Genomic DNA, 24,848 nt, shown 5'->3' with positions numbered 1-24,848 from the left:
TCTTGGAGGAGTTTCTAAGGCATAAATCCCACTCTAGGCCTTGTCACTGCCCTGGGGGTTGAAAAGCCAAGCTCTGGGGCTAGCACTCAAACCCTGCCCACTAGTCCCCCCTTGTTCTCCCGCCCATCCCCTCTGCATGCAGCCCTCATCCAGACCCTTGCGCTGCCTGGCAGCCCAGCCTGGAGTGAGTACCTCATCTGCACTCAGGCACCACCTCCAGGGTCCCCTAGCCTCTTGCACACACACACTTCGATCACCACACGTTTATCCCACCAGGTTCTATTTCATCAGCTTTCCCTCCCAGAATGAGCCCCTTGAAGGGAGGGAGGCCAGAGGCTGTTTTTAGCACAGCTGGCAGGCCAGGCCTCCCAAGGGAAGTTGGGGGAGGTACAGGCGGGGAAGGGGGAAAGGCCAGCTCCCCAGGTGTGCGGCGGGGAGGTGGGGTGCAGGAGCTGCCTGGGCTCCGGGGTCAAAGGCTCAGCAGGCTGTGCACTGCTCAGGAGCCATGGGTTCAGATCTCATTCCTGCCTCTCACTGGCTTGGAGCCCTGCTGAGTGTCTCCTCAGCTCTAAGTCTCCAAGGAGAGGGCCAGTGATGCTCACACAAGCAGGAAGCGCTGAGTCCTAAACAGGAGCCCCCACCCTCACCCTCTGACTAGAATGGCTTTGAAGGCAAGGAGCAGGCACAGGTAAATAAATAGCTTGTTTATTAGTAATATGTTACATTATTAAAGTGCATTGAGAAGAGATGCAGGGACCGAAGCTGGAAGGCCGCCAGCCCCAGGCTCTGCCCCGGGCTGGCCTGACACAGCCAGAGAGGGGCCCAGCTCTCTGCTGAAATCCCTGGACAGGGCCGGGGGCAGAGCCGCCCACCTGGAGAGTTTGGCCCAGGCCGTCCCCACCGGAATTCACAGTTTAGCCTAAGTTATAACATGTCCTGAGCTGAAGGTGGGAGGCTAGGAGCATGGAAGCACAGCCCCTGGGGAAGGGGGCTGAGGGGAGGGGAGGGGCCCCCCCGCCCCCCAACCCCCAATGCCAAGGGCAGAGTCCTGGAACCTCCCCGAGGACCTGGCTCCTCCTTCTAAATGAACTTGGTGAACCTAGGGCTCAGTTTTCTCCTTCATTTTCCCCTGTCTCCCTCACCCCACCCCCTCCCATAACCACCCTCACACCAGGGTTTGGACGATGTCCCCTCAGACTGGGCTCCAGGGCAGAGTCAGCTCATGCCGTTCTCCCTGAAACCATGCCCATCCCTGGCCTCTTATCCCATCCCCAGGAGCCTCCGACTGGGACCCCCCACAATCCATCCCTTCCCCAGCCCCTCCCTCTCCCACCCCACCCCCAGTATGTAGTTTTGGTATTTTCATACAGATGCAGTCAGAGTAGCTATACATGAAATAAGCCTAACATAAAAATAGAGCCTTTTCCGTCCTTCTGTCCGGAAAGCAAACATCCTTCAATAAACATGCAAGGCGGCTGCCTAGTGGGCTCAGGGCTGGCGAGGTGGCCGCAGAGGGCGGCCCTGGGCCTGCAGGAACACCAGCCACCCCCAGCCATGGCAGGAGGGAGGGTGAGGGGGCAATTTGGGTATAGCGAGTCCCGAAGGACTCAGGTCTCGGTCCCAAGGTCCAGAGATGGGGTCCCAGCTCTCCTTTCCAAATTGGCTCTTGGGCCAGGAGCATCACTGCATTTAGTCAAGTTTGAGGAGGAGTTTTTGAAAAACAGTTTCAGGAGGATAAAGTCTTGGGTCACCAATGCCCCAGCTTCACAGTCAGTGCCTTCATTCTCCAGCTCCCACACCCCCACCCGACCCAGGCCCAGCAGCCGCCCGCGGCTGGCCATCTCCAGGCCTGGTGACCCATCGGGTTATGCAGTCCCCCTGGAAGAAGTGGTGGCTAAGGAGCTCCCAGGCCCGGACAGCTCTGGGTGTGAGACTTTTCTAGTGCCCTTGGCACTAGAAGCCTGCAGCATGCCCAGCCCCATGAGGCCCTAATGGACAAAGAGGGCAAGAACAAGCATGGGCAGGGCACCTAGCCACAGGGAAGCCGCTGGGGTGCGGGCGTGGCCCAGCAGGTGCTCAGCAGTGGCACCGTCCTCACGCAGCAGCTCCCAGTGCTGAGCCTCGTGGAAGAAGGAGCCCTCCTGGGCCTCGCAGTGGTAGTGGCCATACTGGTCGGTTGTGAGGTTCTCAATGAACAGGATGCAGTTGGGGCTCTGGTGGCCGGGCTCACAGCTCTGCTCCACATTCTTCCCATGGCGCCATGAGTAGATGGCATGGCGGGACTCCATGGGGCAGCTCAGGTAGTAGCGAGAGTTCGGGGCCAGGGAAACCTTCTGCAGTGGGGCCTCATCTGGGGAGGGATGGGAGGCCACTGTGAGGAGGGGCCAAGGGCTCTCAGGGCAGGCTGTGTCCTCCCCTACTGACTGGCCTCCAAGGCCAAGGCTTCTAAATGAACATGGGGAAACTGGCGCCCAGTGTCATCCTTACTCTCCCCACCTCCCTCACCCCACCCGTCTCCCAACCACGCCCACACCAAGGGGGCTCCCTCCACAGGACCGTCCTGTCCCACTGCCTGAGGCTGCCAGGACCAGACCATGTCTCCCTCAGACAGGGCAATGGGACATGGCTGTACCACCCTCCTTGGACTGGGGCCCCAGCAGGGCCAGATCAGGTACCTGGCTTTGGGTTGGGGCACTCTTTGTGTGGCTCAGCTGGATTAATGGACTGCAGCACCGGCCTGGAGTTGGAAGGAGGAGAGAGGCTAAGCAGACAGGAAGCTGCAGGTCTGGCCCCTCCTCTGTCCTCACCCCCCACCCAGTATCAGCAGTTGTGTCCACCAGAGGAGGGTCTGGCCAGAAGGGTCCAGAGGGCTGCCTCCTGCAGCCCGTCAACACCACCCACACTCCCGTCTACCTTCTCCCGGGAACAAGGGATCCCGGGCAACGTACTCTTGGGAGCTGTAGATGGAAACACAGCGGCCCTGGTCCCAGCCGCAGTAGGGGTCTCGGGCCATGAGGCAGCCGTGGCAGCCACCACCATAGACCTCACATAGGTCGAGAGGCACCTGGCTCACCTCCCACTGGGAGCTCACATACAGCTTCCGCTGAAAAGGGAATAGGACTCAGTCAGGCCAGGGCTCCCATGCCGACACTGAGCTCTATGCCCCAGGACACAGTTCCAAATGTTTGGCAGGCCCTGGGGCCCAGAGGCTCTGGAAAGGACATGCAAATCACAGGCAAAGTATCTCTGTCCTCAGCTGGCCATCACTGGGTAGCCCTAAGGGGTGGAGGTGGGGATGGGGAAGCTCACCCGGTCAGCGTCCAGTGACATGGCCTGGATGGCAGCTGCGTGGCGGAAGGGCTGGATCTCCACAATGTTGAAGACGAGGCTACGTTCCCGCTCCCCTGACTCCACCACCTTGTGGATGGTGCCCCTGTCTGTGGGCGGGAGGCAGAGGGTCAGTGGGCAGGAGTCCCACCACGGAGCCAGGCAGCCTGTCTCTAGGCTGGGCTGGCCCAGGAAAGACACGGGTGAGGGAGGCTGGGAAGTCATGGTTCAGATGAGGGTCAAAGGACGGGTGGGGTGGGGAAAAGAGGGCGTGACTGGGGAGGGACATGGGTGCCCGAGGGCAACCCAGTAAGTTTCTAAGGCTGGGCCAGGGAGGCCCTCCCAAGAGGCCCAGGGCTCCCCAAGGCCACAGGGGAAGCTGGAGCATGAAGAACAGAACCCCAGCAGTCCCAAGCGCCCCACATCTGCCCTACACATTAGCATTACCTCCTTTAATCCTCCACACTCTGGAGGTCTTATCTTCCCCAATTCGAAGACACGTAAATGCGGCTCAGAAAGGCTAAGCAACTTGCTCAAGGTCACACAGCTGGTGACTGGAACCCACAGGCATCAAAATGCCACCCCTCAGCTTCTTCTCTGACTCCCCTGCCTCCTGGACTCTCTGAGGATTACTTAAACAACCTTTTTATTTTGGAACAATTTCAAATTTACAGAAAAGTTGCAAAGATAGTACAGAGTTCCCAGATATCCTTCACCCAGTTTCCCCTCACATCACCATCTTATGTAACTGTGGCACATTTGTCACAACCAAACAATTGACAAGGCACATTTAACTCAACTACACATTTTACTGGGATATCACGGGTTTTTCCACTAATGCCTTTTGTCTGTTCCAGGATCCAATCCAGGACCCCACATTGCATTTAGTCTTAGGGGATTTTTTAATTTTTATAAAATCTTGGATCTGAAATGGACCTTAGATTCCACATAGGGATTCCCAGGTTCACATATTAGGCTGCTGCCTCCCAAACCGGTGCTCTCTCCATTCACACCTGTGGGGGACCAGTAGGCATCCTGACCCCTGCATCTTCCCAATCCCACCTCACCCGCTGTCCCAGTTTCTAGAATAGCCTACCTCCCTCTTCCTCCCTCCCAATTTCCCAGGGCATCACTTGCCCCAAAAAAGCAGTCAGATGAGCAGATGATCGCCTGCCTAAGAATTTCCTCTAGTGTCTGTGAGCCCCGCTCTGCAGCTCTGGGAGGGGCCCGATGCTCCTTTGGCCTAGCTAGCTCCCAGCCCAGTCACTGCCTTTATACACACAATGCCCTTCTCCTCTTTCCACAACAGCCCCATGACAGACTGCCATGGCTTTTCCCAGCTATGAGAGCCTCCCATTCTCTGCAAATGGCCTAGAAAGTTCTATTTCTTCTCTGGCCCCAATTCTTCTTGCTACAGGCTCCAAAATGGTGTCTCTCTGATGGCCCTCAGGGAGAATCGAGACAGCTGCCTTCGTCACTCAAGTGTGCTGGCCTCCCAGGTCTGGAGGAAGGGAGCCCATGGTTCCCTCGGCCCAAGCCCAGCTCCCAGTCCTGCATGTGTGACCCCTCCTCTCCTGTATCCCCGTGCCCCAACGTCCCCCTGGCTGACCACAACAGCTAGGCCAGCCGCTGCTGGAGGCGAGCAAGGACAGGGGCCAGTGAGTGCAGCGAGGATGAATGGAGGAGTAAAGAGGTGGGGTCTCAGGACCCAGAAGCCAGGCCCTGCTCAGTGGGAAATTACTGTCCCAGAGGCTTCCAGGAACCAAACAAATGAGGCCACTTAGAAACAAATGACCCTTAGAAAACCCCAAGGTGAAGCAACAGGAGGAAGTCACATGGTGGGTGGGGGTAGCTGGCGTGAGCAAATGAGGAGCATACCTGAGGCCTGGACTGTGTGGCCCCAGAGGTGCTAGGCACCTGAGGGAGACACTGCCCTTTCTGATGGCATCACCACCCAGTCTCAAGGAAGGCCTGCAGCCCTGCCAACACTCACCTCCAGGCCTGCTGCCAGGAGCCCCCTTTGCCCATGGCCTGGGACCAGGAAGCTGCCATAAACCCAGCTCAGGGCTGCCTCCTCCATGGCTGGAAGCTTCCCAGAATGCAAGGGCATCTCTCACAGCATCCCACCCAGCTTCTGGGGTCAGCAAGACCCTGCTTCCCCAGGGAAGCCTCCTCCAGAGAAGAGGAGGTGCCCCTGCAGTCCTCTGCAAGACTGCAAAGGCTCTGTCATCTGGAAGTCCTTCCTCACATCTCACTACACTCTTTGCACCCCACATCAAATGCTTCCTCACACTTGCATAATCCCAAAGACAGGAAGAGGGTCTGACTTCCTTATTCTCCGTGGCAGAGACCCACAGGATACCCAGTGACCAGGTCCTTTTCCCTGACTTTCCATAGCTCTTCCTACCATCTTCATGAGTAAGACATTTGGACCAAATCTGCACTGGCTTTGCTCAGACTCGCCACATTTCTGCCTCTGAATCCTGGCACCTGCTCTTCTCCCATCTTAGGATGCCTTCCCCTTTTCCCTCTGCCCCCACCTCCTCTAGGAAGTCCTACCTGCCTGATTCTTCCACTAACCCCTGACAGCGCTTAGTCACTGAATTCTTCTTTCCAGGTAGAAAGATCCAACCTGATGTTAATTGCATTATTCTTTATACCTTTCATATCCATTTTTACAAAGCAGACCCAGGGGATTGCAGGTGGCCCCTCACCTGTGGTTAGGTAAAGCACGCGGAAGGTCTCCCCACGGCTGGCGTGCATGCGGTGGACGACCACTTTCTGGTAGTGGTACTTAGAGTGGAACAATGGTGTCTTCAGAGGCCCCATGGGCTCCACCCTCTGCGCCACCTCAGGGTGACTGTCGGCCACCTGGAAGGTCTCTGTGGGTATCGGCTGCCGGTCTGGGAGGCACTGGGCAAGAAGAACAGGTCCAGGTCAGTGGGGTCACGGGGAGGTGGGGCTGGGGCCTGGGTCATGGCGGGTGTCACAGCTCACCTTGCCAGGCCGAGGGTTGGGAAGGCCCGTGTGGTAGCCCTTGAGCGAGGAAGTGCGGAAGACCTTGTCAATGTCACCAAGGGAATACACACAAACAGCCGAGTAGTTCCTGCGGGGACACAGAGCCCACCTCAGGGGAGGCCCAAGACCCACCCACCTCCACTCACCCAGGCCAGCCTAGCACCAGACAGGGTGCTGCAGACAAACGCAGCCTTCCCACCAAGCTCCCTGGCCTGAGAGTTCCATGAGGGCAGGGACTATCCTGGGGGCCAAACACCATTGAGGGAGAGAGGGAAGGAAGTTCAACCTAATTCCTTTTTGCTGCCATCTAAAACTACAACCTGTGTTCTGTCACAGAATCACTGAGTTCAGAGGCCAACCCCAGGGCAGGAGGACTCCCAACCTGTGCATCCCTGGGGGTGATTCTCCAACCTCTCTGGGCACAGTTGCAGGACACTGACACCCAAGGAGGCCAGAACCATGTCTCCTTCTCAGCCCGGCTGGGTCCACCCACACAGGAGCCACAGGGCCTTGGCTTCCCCACCCTTTCCCCCACCTCTCCCCACACACACTCAACACTTTTGCCTGCCTTGTTTTCAATCAATAAGAGTGATTAAGAGGTGTGAATTCTCAGACAGCAGGCAGTGCCCAAGCAGGTGTGATAGCACCCAGCACCCCGAGAGGCCTCAGCAGCCTTTTCCCAGGGCCCAGCCCCTGCTCTGAGCACACAGCTGGTGGACACACAGACACAGGTGCAGCCATGAATATGCATACGGCATGTGCATGCACGCCCATGTGTACAGACTCACAACCATACCAGCACACACATCTCCCTGAGCACTGACTGTCTCCTGCCCCAGGCCCAGCAACAGCCCTGTCGATTGAGCCTGGAGTCCCTATCATGCTACGTCAGCCATCCCCTCAGCAGGGCCCACGCCCTCCAACCCCTACTGGACATTTAACCAATGCCAGCCCCAGGACGAGGGTCACTCACCAGGGGTTGGAGAAAACACCATAGACCCTGGTATCCCTCCACTGGCCATTAGGATCAGGGAGCAGGAAGACGTCCTGTAGCCTGTTGAAGTTTCTGTTGGTGGCGGTGTCACTGCACACCAGCATGGCTTTCAGGAAAGTGTTCCACTTGGAGACCGACAATGAGCTCTCACCACCCTGGTCCCCCTGGAAGGGGAGAGGGGAAAGGAGGCCACTCAGCACTCCCATGGGCTATCCCACACCTGAGGCACCTGCTGCCAGGGATGCCAGCACCCAGGCTTCAGAGGAGGAAGGGAGGCTCTGAAAGGGGCCAGGACCTGCCAGGGACAAGGCAGAGATGCCCCATGACTCAGGCCAGGTTTTTGGGTTAGGCTCCAGCTGGCAGGCCTGGCTGACCCAGAGCACACGGCCAGCAGTGGGGACCTGCAGGGTAAGGGTATCAGGTCCCCACAGAGCAGAGCAGCTCAGAAACACATTTGCCCACTCTCACACATGCACACTCACACACGTGACATGGACTCACAATCCCAGCACCTTCATGCAAGTGAAACACACACACACACTTAAGCACATTTTCATACTCATGCACACACCCATATACACTCATACGAATATACACATTTGTACACTATCACACATGCACAGGAGCCTAACCATCTTTACCCACCCAAAGATGCACACTCTTGTACACACACATTTACTTCCACAATCCCACAGACTCACACGTTTCACACACTCCTTTACACAAACATGCACATTTGCACACAGGCACTCACACACTCACTCACTCCTATTCAGGCACAGACACACAGTCTTGCCCCCTCAGCCACTCGCTCACCCTGCACAGCTGGGCCACGCGGGACACGTTGAGAGGGGCCTCGGGATTCTTGTCAGGGTTATCCTCTCGAAAGAAGTAGTAGATCTTGTCATCGTAGGCTTGGTCTTGGTGCACGATGGTAGCCTTGATGAACTGCGGGTCTGCCAGGGATGCAGGCGAACGGGTGTGAGGCTGGGGAGCCTGCTCAGAGCACCCACCCCAACCCTGCACAAGCCCCAAGTCTGTGGGGCAAATCAGATCTGGGATAAAACTCAGAACATCAGATCCAACACCCTAAGGGCCCTGAGACTCTGCACCCCGAACCCACACCTGTTTTGCTCTCTCATACAAAGGTGTCATCGGCCCAGGAGCAATGACTTCATGCCTGGGGATTGTAAGGAGGTCCCTGGGGCCCCCTATGTCACTTCTGCCTAATTGGCAGAGCCCTAATGAGGATGGTGGGGGTGTTACTCCCACATGAGCTCAGCAGAGGGATATACTATGGCTCCCAGGGACCCCACACTGGGCCTGGGTCTTCCTGCATTTTGTTCCCAGAGTGTGTTGGGCCCATCCTGTCTTCACATCATTGTCTCTGCTGTTCCCCTGCTCCCTGCCAGGCTAACTCCTCAGCTCTGGCTACTTAGGCCTGTACCAAGCTCCTGCTTTCCTGATGGCCTGTGGCCCCAGCAGCCTTCCAGGAGCCCTCCCAGGGAACATGAAGATCTCATCTGCCGCCCTGCACATTCACACTCCTTTGTCCACCTCAGCCCAGCAGAGCCTGACTCACTCTGCATGACAGTATCACTGGTGTACAGCTCGATCTCGCCCTGGATGCGACGGAACCGAGGGATCTTCCCATTGTATTCCTGCTTCCGGATTGTGGAGTACACCTCGTCCCCTGGGTATGGTGGGAGAGGCATGGGTAAGAGCAGATAGCTCCTAGAAGTCCCACCCCAGGGCCTGGGCCATGGGACACGGAGCTGACCACCCTCCCCCAGGCTAGGGCAGCAGCCCTCCGGGGCTCCAGTCACAGCCCTACCATCAAATAGAACCAGGGAGTTCTCATCTGGACTGAAGGGGGCATAGCCTCTCCTCTCACCAAGCGACTCCACGGTGCCGTTCACCTGGGAGAGACCAAGGGGGTCAGACAGCCACATGATCCCATGGCCACTGCCTCCCCTGGGTGCCAGCTTCCCAGCCAGGGTCCCCATCCTCCCAGGGACTCTATACAAGGTGAAGTCAGCCTCAAAGTTCCCCCACCTCCTTCCCACCATCAGGGGCAGAAGCCCCCCCCAGACGAGGGTGAGCTGAAGGCACATGGGGAGGGGCCTTCTCACCAGGTTCCAGCAGCTGGGGCGCCGGGCATTGGTGCCACAGACCAGCAGCCCCTCGCCCTGCCTCTCCAGGAGCGTGATGTAGTTCTCACAGTCCTGCAGGGGGAAGGAAAAGGAGACAGGTCGGTTGGAGGCCCTGGCAGGCCTAGCACCAGGACCCTCAGACTTAGGAAAAAAGGCATCAGAAGTCTGTGCACAGGAGGCAGCCCCCAAGAAGAGCCCAGAGGGGGTGCAGCTGAGTCCAGCCCCCCAGGAACAGAGGAAGGACACAGATGCCCCAGACAAGAAGTGTGTCTCCCTCTCAGACTGGGAACCCTAGAGCAGGGCTGCCTCTCAACTCCCAGACTAGGGCTCCCAAGGCAGGGCCAAGACTCCTTCCTTAGATTCTCAGGGACTCCCATACCTTTTCCAAGGAACTCAGCCTCCCCTCTGCACTCCCTCCCCTGACTCACCAACTTGTCCAAGCAGGACCCCTTCGTGGAGCCAATGTTCACCTAGGAGGAAGGCGGAAAGCATTAGTCCACTGTGCCAGGGCAAGCTGCCCCTGTAAGTGCTTTCCATGCATCCCTAGGACAGGCTCACCTTACAGATGAGAAACTAGGGCTCTGAGAGGGTGAGTGATTTACCCAAGATCACACAGGCTGCTCAGCCTGATGCCTGGAGCCAAAGCTTGAAGCTCAGGGCCAGCCTGAGATCTCAGAAGACAGGGGCCATAGGGTGTTAGCTCCAGGCTTTTCTCCATACCACCCCAACACCCATCCCAATCTGGACTACCTTTAGGGAGCCTCCCAAGGACTATTTACAGGATATAACGAAGGGAGGACCAGCTTAGGAAGAGATGCCAGCTCCTTCAGATTCCCCGAGGCCCCTCACCAAGGCCAGGAGGGAGATCAGAAAAGAGATGGGGGTGGGCTCAGCTGTGTCCCCAGGGCTGGCAGAGAGGTCCAGGCTTACCGTGTGTACCGAGGCGTTCTTGCCCTCAGGGAAGTCGAAGAGATAGACCTTGCCGCGTCCACCCACCCACACGGAAGAGCTGCCTGGCTCATGGAAAAGCACCGTGTGAGGCTCGGCTGAGCCAAAGTCCACCCGGTCCTGCCCTGCGCGGCCTGAGGAGGAGGCAATTGATAGAAATGTTGAGACTAGGCCCTGGGCAGGAAGATCCTGGCCCCACCTCCACCCCCAAGCACACCAGTACCTGCCTGGCAACTAGTGCTTGGGTCTGGGCTAGGACGATGCCAGGACTTAGAGCCATGGGAGGGAGAAGTGAGAGGTTGCATGGTGGGGTCCAGCAACTAGCTGTCCTCACCCCAAAGCCATGGCCCCTACCCTATAATATGTGTGACCTCAGGGTAGTGGCAGGATTTAGGGACCCCTGGGAAGAACAGACCCCACACATACACACACAGATGCACTCTACTGTTCCTAAAGGGCTGGGCTTGGGCAGGAGGGACCAGGGCTCCCTGGCTCTGCTCTGTGAGGTGCTCTGCTTCCCAGGGCATAGCAAGAGCCACCTTCACCCCCTGCAGGTAGCAGGGCCTCTGAGCACCCCACTTAGAGCTCAGGTTCCCAGGAATCACTTTGCTCAGAACCCCATCCCACCCTTCAGGAAGCCTTCTCCAACCCCTCCCAGCCTACTGCAGCCCCTTAGTGAGCCAGTCAGCTTAGATCAGAGCTGGAGAGGAATTTTAACGTCCACTCCTTCCAATTTTACTTGGGAAAACAGAGGTCCAGAATGGGGCAGCTCAAGGTCACACGGTCAGTAGCAGGCCCTGAATCAGAACCCATGCTCCTGCCCCCAGCTGGACTCTGCGGCCTGACCTGCTGTGGCCTGGTTTCACAGAAATGCCAGCCTGCTGTGGGGGTAAAGATCAGCCCTCCCTCCCCAGCAACTCTGGGACAGGGAGCCCTTCACAGAGCACAGCCTGGGCCTTTAAGTAGAAGGGCTGACCAGGACAATTTTACCCAAAAAAGAAACTGTCTGCAGCCACCGCCTCCGGGGAGAAGATGTCTCATCTCCGGTGACATTGCTGAGGTTGTCCTGGTTGCAGGACTAAATTATAGGGACAGGACGGCCTGTGGCTGTGCCCCCAGCAATCAGCCACAGATAGCATCTTCCTACTTCTGACCCGCCTGGGGCCTCACCCAGGAACTCGGCCTGACCACTGCTTATTCAGCTGCAGCAAACTCAGGGGCAGCCAGCCTAGCAATGACACCCAAGCAGGACACACTCCAGTCCAGACAAAAAAGAACTGCCATTTCCTCAAGTCTTCCCCAAATCCGTCTTGCTGCCATTGAGCCATTCCTACCGATTCTGCATTCAACAAGGGGCAAGGAGCACTACACCCCATGTTACCCACACCTGCATTCCCTTTCCTTAAGATACACCTCTGCAAGGCCAAGTCATCCCTGGAAGTGGGATACTGTCAGTCTTCACCTCAGCTGCGGCCTGGCTCACTGTACAGAGGCCGGAACTGAGGGTCCCTAGAGGACACACTAGTCCAAGGTCACACTAGGAGGCAGGGTAGACTGGCTTGTTCAGACTGAGTATCAGTTCTCAGGAGTGTTCAGGGAGATGCCAGCACCATGAGCCATAGAGAAGTGCTGAGCTCAGTGCCCTGGGGTTCACCTGGCTCTCCTCGGGCACTCCACAGACAGCCTGAGCAGCTCAGGATGTCAGGGCTCCTCACCCCGAGGCTCAATCCCCCTCATCCCCAGCTGTGCAGGGAAGGGGCTGAGAGCCCAGCTCCATGCTGGGTGGGAGGAGGAGTACTGCCCAAGGCTCAGGCAGGGCTGGCAGGTCTCAGGCCCCCAGGCCTTTCCAGCCAGAAAATCAGAGTGCTGGGGTCAGCAGGCCACAGACAGGCGAACTTCCTGACTCAGCTCCCATGGCTCCCCTTCCACCTGCAGCCTGAGCAGTAGCCACTGTCCCCAAGGCCCAGCCAGGGATCCAAACAGTCTGCAGCCCCAGCTCCCCGCCCACTCCCCCAGCCAGCTAGGTGGCCAAGAAAAGCTTCATGTCCGCATCTGGAGATGCTGGGCTAGAGCCTAAGATCTGAAGTCCCCCCACGCTCAGGCCAAAGGGAGCCGTACCCCTCAGTCCTTGCTGGCCACCTCTACCAGTCACCTCAGCCCAGGCCTCAGAGGAGGGGCCTGCACAGCCAACACAGAGCTCCAGTCATGGGGAAAGAGGCACCGGAGTGGGCCCTGAGATAGATCTCGTGTGGGGGTTGCAGTGCTGTCAAAGGGAGGTGATGCATTTCCTGCCCTGAGGAGTCTAGTCCAATGGGGGAGACAGAGTCTTGCCCTGGGGAGTCAAGCCTGATGGAAGAGGCATGGCCTAGCCCTGGAGAACAAGGTCTGAGGGGGAGGCCCGGCCCGACCCTAGAATCCAGTCAGAGGGGTGAGACAGGCACACCAAAGCAAGCCTCCACAACTCTCAAGCAAAACCATCTTGGCAAAGAACTCTGCTGCTCACAAAGTGTTTCCAAGGACACAAAGGGCAGGTGAGGGCTGCCTGCTGCTGGGTGTGGCGCAGGGGGGCTGCAGTGCCAGGGCCAGGACAGTTCTGCACTGATCTGCAAGCCTGAGCCCAGGTCCCCTCACATCCTGGGTGCAGCTGCCGGGAGGCAGGGAGGCAGGGACTGCTCCCCCCATTTTGCAGAAGGACAAAGAGGAGCCCAGGAGCATTGCCTCCCTTGACCCTCAAGCTCCCACCCCACCTCACCCCCGGCTCTGTGCCTGGTGATGTGTATGGGGGGATGGCACCAGCTCGGGCCCAGGACGAGGCCTCGGCCCATTCTCCACCCCAGCCCCAGCCCGGCTCCCGCACTGCCTGAGGCCCTCAAAGGGCCTGATTGTGCCGGGGAAGTGTCTGAGCGGCAGCAGCTCCATGAATACATGAAAGGAAGCTTTGTTCAGGTCGCAGGAGCGGGGGGCTGGGGGCTCAGGAGCAGGAGGGCTGCCTGGAAGTGAAGGCAGCACCAAGCCTTCGTGGCCAGGATCCATGGCCCCATGGCACCGACACAGAGAGGGCTGGGCCAGGGAGGGGGTGGCCTTCAAGGCCCTGCCCATGCAGGAGCTGAGCAGGCCAGGGGCTGCCCCTACAAAGGCCCAGCCACAGGAGAAAGTGCCGCATCCCTAAATCTGCCTTTTTGCTTGCTTATGAATCCAAAGGGATGGGGAAGGCAGATCAAAACTAGATGGGTCAGGAACAGGCAGGAAGAGAATTCCAGGCATGGCGAACAGCCTGAGCAAAGGTGGGAAAGCTAACTATATGGTAGGTACAGAGACCTAATGAGAGAAGAATCAGGAAGGTGGGCTGAGGCCCTGAGTGTGATGGGGGAGGAGAGGTGCGGCAGGCCAAGGATACACCAACCCACTGTCCGTCAGTCTCCAGTGTTGCCCATTCCTCCATTCCAGCAAGGCCAGCATCAAGCTTGGCCAGGTTGGGAGAGCCTCCCCTCCTCCAGCATCCCCCCACCACCCCACTCCCCCTGCCTGACCAGTCCCCTCTGCTTCCCCTTCTGGATGTCTAAAAGGAGCACCGTCTGGCACTGTGTCTCCCCCCTCACTCCCCGGCCTGACGCATTAGTGGCTGACTAAGTGGTAGCTAAAAGCTCCCAGAATAACCAGGGGTTCAGGCAGGGGAGGGGGCTAGGGACACCCAGGGTGGGCCTGGCCCCAGAAGCAGGCTGGGCACAAAACCCCCCACCCCCATGTGATTCTGAACCAGTTCTTGCTCCTTCTGGACCGAAAAAGAGAACACTCAGGCTGCCTTCTACCTGGCCAGACTCCATGGCCCGCTCTGAGTCCCCCAGCTCCTCACATGGCAGGACCAGCAAGGCCCAGGCCCAGCCCCAGCTGGAGATGAAGATCAAGAAGATGGCTGGGTGTGAGAGGCAGTCCCCTCTAGTCACAGCCCCCAGCCAGGTTGGCCATGGGGCTCTGATACTGCTAGAACGAATAGGATCAGATTCCTCTCATGGCCCCACCCTCCCACCACTGTCCCAGCAGCCGAGTCTGCACGTCTTTAGGGTGGGTTTTCCTAATGCAGACCTGCCTGGTGGAACATCATTCCTTTCATTCACTCTTGGTGCTGTCACCTTCTGGTCCCTGTCATCCCCATATCCTCATTGCTTTTGAAAGAGTTGCTCAAGGGGAGGGTGGAGTAGGGGCTGGAATACAGGGTTGTTGTTGTCCTCATATGAAGGGAGCAACAAGATATAGGCCCCACAGTCTGGTCTCGGCAGGGACAGCCTTCCAACCTGACCCACTGATCAGACAGGCCTGGAATGCTAACCTCAAGGAGCCCTTGAAAGTGGGCATTGAGGCAGGCTCTGAGAACAGCAGGAACACGGGAACCCGGCAGGGAATGGCTGAGTCAGGCAGCCAGAGAGGCCCAGGGCACAGAGCAGGGACCAGTCAGACCAACCTCCACATCTGGCAGGAACCTCCTCCCACAGCTGCACTCCACCCGGCATGGCCCAGCCCACTTCACACCCTTGCCTACCACATACCTGGCCGAGAGAGAAGAGGGACGGTCCATGTGGAAGCCAGGAATTAGCCTGCAGCCTTTCCAGCCTTTGGAACCCACACCCCACAGGTCAAGGTGGAAAGGAGAAGATCTAACAGTCATTGAGCTGAGGGAGCACAGAGGCCAGAGAGGCTGTGCCACTGGCCCAAGGTACACAGCAAGGGAGGTAGGGGTAATGCCTGGCCAAAGCTCAGGGTTTCTGGTACCCATCACCCAGCTCCAGCCCTCCAGGACCACATCCCTCTTGACCTGCAAAAAGCTATAGTATATCACCTTCTCTCTACTTCTCTGTATCATATCCTGCTCTCTACCTTTCCCTCCTTTGCCCATTAGGGTGATGTCATCAACCTGATAACTGAAGGGAATCACCCACCCACCTACCTTCCATGGGGGGCCCTGATCTCCCAGGGGTTTTCAGCAATTAAAGCCTCAAATCCAAAGGAGTGACTAATGATGGAACTCTGCTCCGTCAGAGCCGAGCGGCAGAGGAAATCTTTCCACCGGGGTGGGGGCAAAGGAGTAAATGTTTCAGTGATTTCGTCTCTCCCCATATAGCCAGGGACGAGGATGTGAGAAACTGCTCCTCATACACCAAAACCTGGTTTCCAGAGTGGCTCTGACCCATGCTAAGGAGGGGTTATGGTTGCTGTCAGGGTGCTGGTGACACTCGGCAGGGCAAGGTCCCAGACGGCTGCGGGCAGGGCCAGGGCCGTGTGCTGGGGCAGGTGGCGTACCCTCAAGGCAGTACTGGGGGGAGCGGGGGCGTCTGCCTCTCTTTATCAGCCAGGGAAGAACAAGCTGTGTGCTGGACTGAGGGGGAGTGTGCTCCCCACAAGGTCAATGATGCGTAGAGGGGGAGCATATCTCACGTGTGGCCTGAGCCCTGGCTCCAAGAAGCCTTGTGCTCCAGTTGGCTGGTTGGCTGTGACTGTGCCCAGGGGCTGGGCCTTCTTGAGTTCACTGTCCTCCCTTATGGATTGGAGGGGCTGGTACTTGCTAAGGTCTAGGTTTTATGACCCACCATGATTCCGGGAACAAATCACAAAAGAATCAGGGTTAAGTTCATGGGTCATTTTGGGAAAGCGTGGGATTTTGAGCGCTGGAGAAGTCAGAGACGGCTTTCTGGAGGTGGAGGGAGCAGAAGAGGCCACATCTTCACCTGCCCCTACCGACTAGCCCACCAAATCCCCCAACCACCCTGCAAAGAAGGCAGGACAAGAGTCTACATCCCTGTTTTATAGACAAGAAAACAAGAGCCCTCTGAGCCAGCAAGGGCTGTGTGCTCTCTGCACTGCATCATGTGCTCCAAGGACCAGAGGCTTGGTGGGTGGAGAGACCAGCTGTGGCAAAGACTTGGGGGGAGAACAAGTTATGGGGAGGCTGAGCCGAGCCGGATTTGGGGGCTCAGGGAGGGAAGGCTGGCACTGAGGCCTAACTGGAGCAAGGAGGAGGCTCCAAGCCCAGGGAAGGCAGGAAGCCCAGGATGAACACCATGTCCTGTCCACCTTCCGCCCGTTCTTCAGCCCAGCAGGTTCCAAAAGCCCCAAAGTGAGGCCAAGGTCAGCTGGTGGCTCCTTCAAAGGAGAGGATGGGCAAAGTACAGGGCCTGCCCGTGGGCCCAGAGCCAGGGCAGAGGATGGCCAGACCACCCCAAGCAGAGGGAGGCAGGCAGGACGGGAAGACTGTTGAGAAACAAACGGTTCCCCAGCTCCCTTAGCCTGGGCCACTGGCAAGGGTGGGCGGAGGCCCAGAGCAAGGGCAGCCAGCCAGATCAGCCACTTAGGGAGAGCTGGCAGGGGCTGGGCTGCCAGGGCTGCATTTTTTCAGAAATCAGAGATGTTGAAGAAGAAGGAAGATGCTGATGACTGTGATGATATCCCCACCACCTAGCCACTCCATAGCATTTGCCATGTGCCAGGCATTATTCCAAGTGATTTTTAGATATAGTAACTCATTTCATCATCACTGAACTCTTATGAGGTGGGTTCTCTCATTATCCCCATTTTACAGATGAGGACAGCAAGACAGAGAGAAGTTGAGTAACTTGTCCAGGATCACTCAGCTACTAAGTGGTAGAGTAGAGGTTGAAATTAGGCAGGCTGACTCTGGAATCTGTGCTTACAACACTGTGATCCATAGACAGGCCCTTAGAAGCTTCCAGGCCAGCCCCTCCCATAGAAATGAGGAAACTGAGGCTCAGAGAGGGTAGAGCCTGGTCAGAGGCCACTTGGTCAATGAAGGCCTGACCTCCATCCATGATGCCCTAAAGAAAGCATGTGTCAGCGAGGTGCGTGTGCAGGCCCAAGGTGGGAGGGTGCAGGGGAGGGATATGGGGGTGCAGCAGGGCACTGAGTGCTGATCAGCATGACTAATTGGAAGATAAGTCTGCCTGAGATCTCTGCCCACAATGGAAAAAATGGTATGGTCCAGGACGGACCACAGCAAAGGACAGGGTATGCTCATGAATCCTTCTTCACTATCTGCCCAGCCAGGTTCCCACCCAGCCAGCACTGGCCAGAAACACTCACCTCCACCCCTGGCTCCTCAGCTCAAGAACCTACCATGGCTCCCAACTGCGCATCTCAGCAGGACCCAACTCGTCTCCCAGACAGTCCAGGCCCACCCATCTCTGCTCACCTCTGCCACGGCTCCCTGCCACTTCCACACCTTTGCTCATGCTCTCCCTTCCCCCGGGTTGCCCCGTCTCCTTCTCTTTGTGCACATGGTCTTACCTGTCCTTGAAGATCTAGCCTCAACCCCCTGAGCCCCAGGAAGTATTCCAGACCACTCCAGCCCTCACAGCTCCGTCCTTCCTGTGACCTTGTGCTACACACCATCTGGCACACACCCTCTTCTCTCAGATTACACTGTCTGGTGGGATTTCACCCGGACTGTGGGATCCTCAAGGTGAAGGCCAGGCCTCCTCTCATTCCACGGTCCCTGAGCCAAGCTGAGGCCAGGGCTAGCCAAGTGGAGGCAGCTCAGAAAGTAGAGACAGACAGGACTGGAGTAGGCCAAACTCAAATGTCAGACAAGGAGACACCCTAGACCAGGTTCCTGGGCAGCTGACAGGGTGCCGAGCTGATCACGGCGACCTTTCTTCCTCACTAGGCTGGCCCAGAGCTTGGGGTTCAGAAGACAAACAACATGAGCGGCTCCCTGTGTCACACTCTGCCCCTACCACACGTTCCTGCCCCTTGCTCTAGCCTGGCTCTTCCCTCTCCCCCAGGAAGTCTTCCCTGGTTGCACCACCCCACTCTAACCTTTCCTGCTCTCACATTCTGTCACAGTCCTTGGCTATACCTACAAGTTCCTGATGTCCTCAAGTGCCCCCCACCCCGCCCCAGTCACAGGCAGCAGGCACCTCTCCAGGCACCTGTGTGCTCCCTGAGGGCAAACCTAGGGGTTTCTCCTCCTCTCTCCCCAAGAAGAGCTGAACACAGACCTAGGGCCCGGCATGGGGGTGGCTGCCCTCCACCACGAGGGCTGCCCCTGGGGGTGCTGGCACAGAGCCCAGCCCCTGTCTGGAAGTAGGGGGTGCAGGAGGCACAGCAGGATCAGCCTAATCCCAGGCTGCCGTGATGGTTAAACCCAGATTAGCCCAAACTGTGACACAGATCGACCTGCCCTGGAAACCCGAGGCCCAGCTGCCCCGAGGAAAAGACCAGAAGAGGTGTGTTGAGCTGGCCCAAATCTAAGATCCTGAAGGGAGGACAGTCATGAAGAGTGGGGCTCCTGGGAGCAGACAGTGCCGGGGCAAGAAGATCTTAGGCTCAGCTGAGCTGGCCAAGGAGGAAAGGGAGCTCCAAGCCTGGGAACAGAGCATGAAGACAAGCAGACAAGTCGGGGGAGCCAAAAGCTGAGGCCAGGAGTAGGCTCGGGGCAGAAGACAGAGCCCTGGTCCCAGCACTACCAGTCTCACTGGGTAACCTGGGGTCAGTCCCTGTCATCTATGGCCTCAGTTTCCCCATCTGTGGAATGTGTGATTGGCCCAGCTCATCTCTGACATTTGTTTGCTGACGTGCTCTGTCCATCAGGCTGTGTGGGCTGGAGTCATCCAAGAAAGTCCCTTGGAGGAAGTGAGATAGAACTGGGAGAAAGGAGGAGGAGGGTGAATGGGGTGCAGGGCGGCCGAGCAGGGCAAGGCCCTGAGGCAGAAAAATGTAGGGAGCTGGGGAGTGGTGAGGGGAAAAGTGTGGGAGATAAGGTGGGAGTGGGGCCTGGCTACCACGCAGGACCGGGGACGGCAGCAGCTCTGTCATCGTGTGTTCTAGGAGGATCGCTCAGCACAGCGACACGGAGGGACAGAGGGGCCTTGAGGAGGCCAGAGCACAGTCCTGGAGACACAGCAGGGCCTGGGCCCCGGCCGGGGGCAGGAAAGGGCTTAGAGGCTGACTAGCGGGGAGCCCAGTACCATGGGGCAGGGAGGAGATGGATCTCCTGGTCCCTCAGGACCTGCACTGGTTGGGAAGGGGGAAGCTCATGTTCTCTGAGGAAGGGGCCAACAAGGGGCAACAGTCCTCCATGCTCCAGGAGGGTCCCCTCCTCCCCCATCCTGAGAGAGAGGAGACTTCTGGGGCAGCCAGTCCTGGCCAAAAAAGGAAACCAAGAGAAGGGGAAGCTTTCTGGCCCCCAAGCCGCCAACCAGAGGAGAGGAAGTGTAGTCAGTCTCTTATGACACAGCCAGACGGCCCTGCAGTGGCTAAAATGACGGACATAGGGCTGGGGGTGGAGGACAGGACATCAGCTGGGGCCCCAGAGGCCAACCAAGAGTCACCCACTCCCACCACTGCCCCCTGTAGTTCACTGGACCCCTTCCCCTGGGCTGAGCCTCAGCTTCTCTCCTGCACATTAAGAGCCCTGGCCTGGCCTTCCTCAAAGAAGGGTGCCCAGCCCTCCCTGCTGCTGTCCGCCCAGGGAGTGATCCCCACCCCCACTAAGGAGGTAAAGGTTCCTGGAAGGGAAGCTGCTCAGAGAAAGGGCATCTGCCCCTCCCCTGCCAGCAGGGCCTGGCTGGTGCTGGAGGAGCTCCTGCCCCCATGGAGAGTCTCTGCTGAGGGACAGGCCTCCTCACCTGGAGAACCCCTGTGGTCAGGAGTAAGGCAGAAAGCCCTATTCTCTCTGGACCCAGTCCCAGCTTCCTATCAGGGAGCTGTGACACAGGAGGCCCTCCCTGCCTGCCATGGTCCTTCTTTCCCACTGCTGGGCTGGCTGTGGAAGGTCAGGTGGCCCAGCTCAGATGTTCCCTCCTGCAAGAAACCTTCCGGGAGCCCCCAGAACCAGGCTGACTCAACATCTCCCTCTTTGAGGCCCCCACTTGGCTCCTCTCCTCTCCCTGGTCCTAGATGAAGTTTTTGGATCTGAAATCCTGTCACACCAGGTGCTTCCTCCTGTCTCTCTCTTCTCCAGCCCATCCTGACTCACCACTTCTTCTAGGAAGCCCTCCTTGATTGAGCAGACTGGGTTACGTACCTCCTCAACTCCCACAGCTGCCCTCTGTTACAGGCCCTGCCACATTTCATCCTAACTGCAGGCTGACCTGCCAGCTTGTCTCCCCACCTACAATGAGAAGTCTACAGACTTGTCTAGTTTCTCATCCCTGGATCCCCAAGCCCAGCGCTGGGACCAGCATAGGGCTGGCCCCAGCAAATGTCAAAAATGCTGAATTACTATCTCCATCCTTGAGGCCACAAATCAATGAGCAGCTTTCTCCAGTTGATCCTCAGCCTTCGGCTCAGGAGAGAAAAAGATAGGAAAGAACACACAACTCAAGGATTTCCCCTGACTTCCCAGGTTTCAATTTCTCCTCAAGCTAATCTTTGCACAGGCCACCAGAGCCTCTGCCCATCCCAGAGAGTCAGGAATCCCAGAAGGTTAGTGCTCTGATAAGCATATGCTTCTCCCTCCACCTGCTTTGGACATTTGAGGAAACTGAGGCTCAGAAAAAGGCAAGAACTTGCTCAGAGTCACACAGAAAATCAGGCCAGAGCTGAGACCAGAACCAGGCTCCCGCCTTCCCATCTCTCCCCACACCATGGTCATCGCAGGCCTGGGCCAACATCTACCCCACTCCAGACTGCTCTCAGAATCTTCACTAGCCAGGACTGAGAGGCCACAGAGCTTGGCAGGAAGCTTCTGGTGACATCACTGGGCATCTCTCCCATTTCTCCCAGCTTAGGAAACACCCCCTCTCCTCCTGGGAATTGCCTTCCTTCCCTGTTCTGCACGGGGAGTTCACCTTGAAGGTGATGAGCACATCTAAGTCCCCAAGGGGGCAAGGATTTCCACTGGAAATGCTGATGCTTGGGGAGCCCCAGCTGTGACCTCATCCCCTGGAGAAGGTGACAACAACCCCTGCCCTAGGGAGAGGCCCCATAATGGCTCCCCCAGCAGCAGGCAAGTCAACAATAACATCCTGTTGTTTAACAAGACAAGGAAGAGGGCAAAGCCAGCTAGGCGGGTGGAGACTGGGCTCTTTTTCTCGCTGTGGACAGGCTGGCTCACCTCTGACATTGGGGGTCAGGACCTTCCTGGGCTTCTTTATCTCCCCCAAACAAGGATGGAGTGCAAGAGGAGTGTACAGCTTACATAGGCAAGCCAACCTCCTGCCCTCACCTGCAACCCGCTCCCCTCCAGCCCCTGCTTACAGGGAGGTTAGGCCCACACATTCACATTCTTGACTGGCCCATGTGTCAGTGACAGCCCCTGGAGGACAACCTCCAGAGCCTTTCCTGCTCTGGTGAGCTCTGAGGGTCAGAGACAGGTGCGGAGCTCAAGGGCACCCAGCAGGTCAGCGCTGGCACATCCCTCTCTGGGTTCAGAGCTGCTCTGGGCCAGGACTCATCAGGCTGGAGAGGCATCGAGATTCAGACAAGTGCAGGCTGGGACCCTCCCAGAACTCCCTGATCTAATCTTTCTCTAGGGATTAGGGGTCCAAGCAGCAGAAAATAAATGACAAAGAAGAACCCTCCATACCTATTCCGGTCCCCACACCTGTCCTGCCTTAAAACTAAAACCCCCATCTATGCCTCAAACAGAAGTGGCACCAGAATCACCATTATCCTTGATCTAGTTGTTCCTGGAGGCCAGCTCCTCCTGTACTCCCCACCCACTGGTATACAAGGACCTAGGCCTATACTACAGCAAGGCTGGAGGGTCCTCCTCTCACTCTACTCCTGGGTTTGCCCTGCCCAAACCCATTCGTGTCCAACTGCCATGTGCCATCCCACAGGAAATAGAAGACAGCTGTCAGCCAGGCATACCATCACCAGCTGGTGGTCCTGGGGGACAGGCTGATGGCAGAGTCTGTCTGGTCAGTGGGGCGTTTGGCACTGGCAAAGAAGACCACAGACTGCCCTTGGACAAGATAGGTGAGGGGCTGGCGGACTCCAGTGGGCCATTACCAAGCAGAGGGCACAGCCAGTGTGGCTACAGCAGTGAACAGTGTGCAGGGGAAAGAGAGGTGGAGCTGGGTTGGGAGCTTTGAAAGTGGGTAAGAGGACTGAAAACAGCTTTAAATAGCCTCAGTGTGGGGACTAAGTGCCCATGATGGAGAGGTGCACATTAACTGCTAAGAGGTGGGTGTGCATTATGTGGGGGGAGGGATCTGGCGAAGACTAGGGGATAGGGGTAAGCAGAGCCAAATGCAAGGGGATTGGTGCAGGGGGAGATTCCAGAACACTCAGACATAGCCATTTGTCCTCTTCAGAATGCCCAAATGTTGTGCTGCCCAGGACAGCCAAGAGGACTGAGGCAAGGCAAAGATGCTGGGAAGGCAGAGGAAGCCTGGGCTGGAGCTGGTATGACTGAGGGGTGTGCAGGTGTCCACCAGGACTAGATGGCCAGAGGTCCAGCTGCCCTGTTCCACTCCCACCAGGAATATCTGCCTCTGGGTAGCAGAGCTGGCGCCCAGAGTCTCTCCTTCTTGGCCAAAAAACTGCCTAAATCCTTCTCTCCTCCCTAACCCAGAACCAGCGCTGGTCCTGTGCCAGATCAGAGACCTCTGTCTGCACTGTGAGCTCACTCGCTGCCCAGTGACCTTGGACAAGTCACATTTCCTCCACTGCAGCCGCAGTTTGGGCCACTCATTTTATGTGTGGGTTTTTTTTTTTTTACTCTCTCTCTGCTAAGAATACCTGCCCCAGATAATGCTCAGGCTCAGGCAATCCCTGCCAACCGCCTCAGGCATCAAAGGGCTCCAGCCGGGCCAGACCAGACCAGTCTCTTCAACCCCCACCGACAGTCCACCACCACCACAGGGCGACCACCAGGCTGCCAAATTTGGGGACAGAGCCCAGTCGGCCTAGGGGCAGGGAGGCATTTCTGTGTGATGTAGGGGAGGGGAGCTCAGTCCCTCGCAGCAGAAAGCCTCAAATCCCCACCTAGCTGGCTTTCTGTCCCATTGTACAGGAGTCTAAACTGAGGCGCCCCTGAGGGAGAGACAGGTCCCCCAGGTTAACATATCCACCGCGGCCTAAAAGCTGCACCCCTGCCCCAGCTCCACCGCCTGGGGGTCCCAGCGGCCGCCCCCCATGCAATGGGCACTGCCCCCTACGCTGGCACCCATTCCTGGTGACAAGTGCCACGTGCGGACAAGGGGGGAGCGGCCGGTCCTGGCATTGCAGAGGCAGCGCCCGGGTGCCCCAAGCCTCCGCACCGCATCGTGTCCCGGCTCGCCATAGGGTGCCCACCCCTTTACCCGGCCCGCGCTCGGGGCCGGGGCGAGGGCGGGGGCAGGCAGCGGGGTCTTTGTTTCCGCAGCCGGAGCGCAGCGGCGGCGGCAAGGGGTCCGCGCCCCACTTGCCGGCCCAGCCTGGGCCGGGCGCTACAGCAGAGCCCGCAGCTCAGGAAGAGGAGACCTGAGTGGGGGTCCCAGCAGGAGAAAGGCTCCTGCACAGAGGCCCCGGCCCTGGAGAACCGAGAGAGGCTCTGAGCCAAGAGAGGGGCCCGCTCCCTCCCCCTGCGCCCCGGCGCTGCGGCTCCCGGCTGCGCGCGGACTTGGAGCGACTTAGCCGGGGCTCCGGGCCCCGCCGCTCGCTCGGCACCGCGCTGCAGCCCGCTCCCGCGTGCCAGCTCACACAGACACACTCACCCACACCCGCACGCTCCCCGCGGGGACAGCCCGAGACCCGCAGAGCCGCGCTCACGCACTCCCTCCGGTGCCGCACACTCCGCACCCGCCCCGCACGGCGTCCGATCCCGCGCACCGCCGGCCGCGCGGCGCCACCTACCTTTCCAGACAGCCGAGATGCGGGGTCCGCTCCTCGGGTGGCCTTGGGTGGTGGCGGCCGTCCAGACCAGCAGCAGCAGCAGCCGCAGCGGGAACCCGGACCGAGCTAGCGGACCGGGGACGCGGGCGCGCGGGGCGCCGAGGGCGGCGCATCGGGGCGGAGGCGGTGTCATCCCGCGGCCCGGGAGCGACAGCGGCGAGCAGCCTAGACTGAGCCAGCGCCCGACCGCAGGCTGAGCCCAGCGCGAGGAGGCGGAGTCAAACGCCTGACCCCACCCCGCCCCTCCCCCGCCCCGACAGCCCTGCTAGCCTCCCGGCTGCGCAAAGGGGCGCGAAGTGCCTGCTGCCCCGGGAACCTTCGCCGTCCCCTCCCCAGCACCTCCGCGGGGAGAACCCGGGCGGGCGGGGACAGGACAGACTTGTGGTCTTCTGTGCAGGCCGCGTCCCCTCAGGGCCTTAGATCCGCTCTCCCCAGCGGATGGCCTAGAAGTCAGGGAGGATCTCTTGGAGGGCACACACAAGTCTACTACCTGGCAACCTCGAATTGCCAGCTAAGTGGGTTGGACCCGAGGGCTGTGGTTCTCAGAAGATGGGCTGGCCTGAGTGGACACGCTCCCT

At 58.4% G+C, this 24,848-nt stretch overlaps 1 protein-coding gene across 1 annotated transcript; it reads right to left on the bottom strand.

Annotated features, from left to right (window-relative positions):
- Window positions 1-689: 689 nt before the first annotated feature.
- On the bottom strand, window positions 690-24,477 carry SEMA7A (semaphorin 7A (JohnMiltonHagen blood group)). Its single transcript, XM_044764509.2, has 14 exons — window positions 24,232-24,477; window positions 10,423-10,574; window positions 9,921-9,962; window positions 9,472-9,564; window positions 9,174-9,258; window positions 8,922-9,032; window positions 8,156-8,295; window positions 7,319-7,503; window positions 6,325-6,433; window positions 6,042-6,240; window positions 3,310-3,437; window positions 2,949-3,103; window positions 2,676-2,737; window positions 690-2,350 (listed from the first exon to the last, which is right to left on the bottom strand). The coding sequence occupies exons 1-14, from the start codon at window positions 24,401-24,403 to the stop codon at window positions 1,989-1,991; spliced, it is 1,995 nt and encodes a 664-aa protein (XP_044620444.2). The 5' UTR covers window positions 24,404-24,477; the 3' UTR covers window positions 690-1,988.
- Window positions 24,478-24,848: the final 371 nt, after the last annotated feature.

This window comes from Equus asinus, chromosome 2 (genome assembly GCF_041296235.1).
Source record: "Equus asinus isolate D_3611 breed Donkey chromosome 2, EquAss-T2T_v2, whole genome shotgun sequence".
NCBI classification, from domain to species: domain Eukaryota; kingdom Metazoa; phylum Chordata; class Mammalia; order Perissodactyla; family Equidae; genus Equus; species Equus asinus.
This window is presented reverse-complemented; position numbering and strand designations above follow the sequence as displayed.

Coding starts and splice junctions, on each gene's coding strand:
- SEMA7A (XM_044764509.2), bottom strand. CDS start 24,403: ATGACACCGCCTCCGCCCCGATGCGCCGCCCTCGGCGCCCCGCGCGCC. Junction 9,259..9,471: donor GCCCCAGCTGCTGGAACCTG/GTGAGAAGGCCC, acceptor GGTCTCTCCCAG/GTGAACGGCACCGTGGAGTC. Junction 8,296..8,921: donor CAGTGATACTGTCATGCAGA/GTGAGTCAGGCT, acceptor CATCCCTGGCAG/ACCCGCAGTTCATCAAGGCT.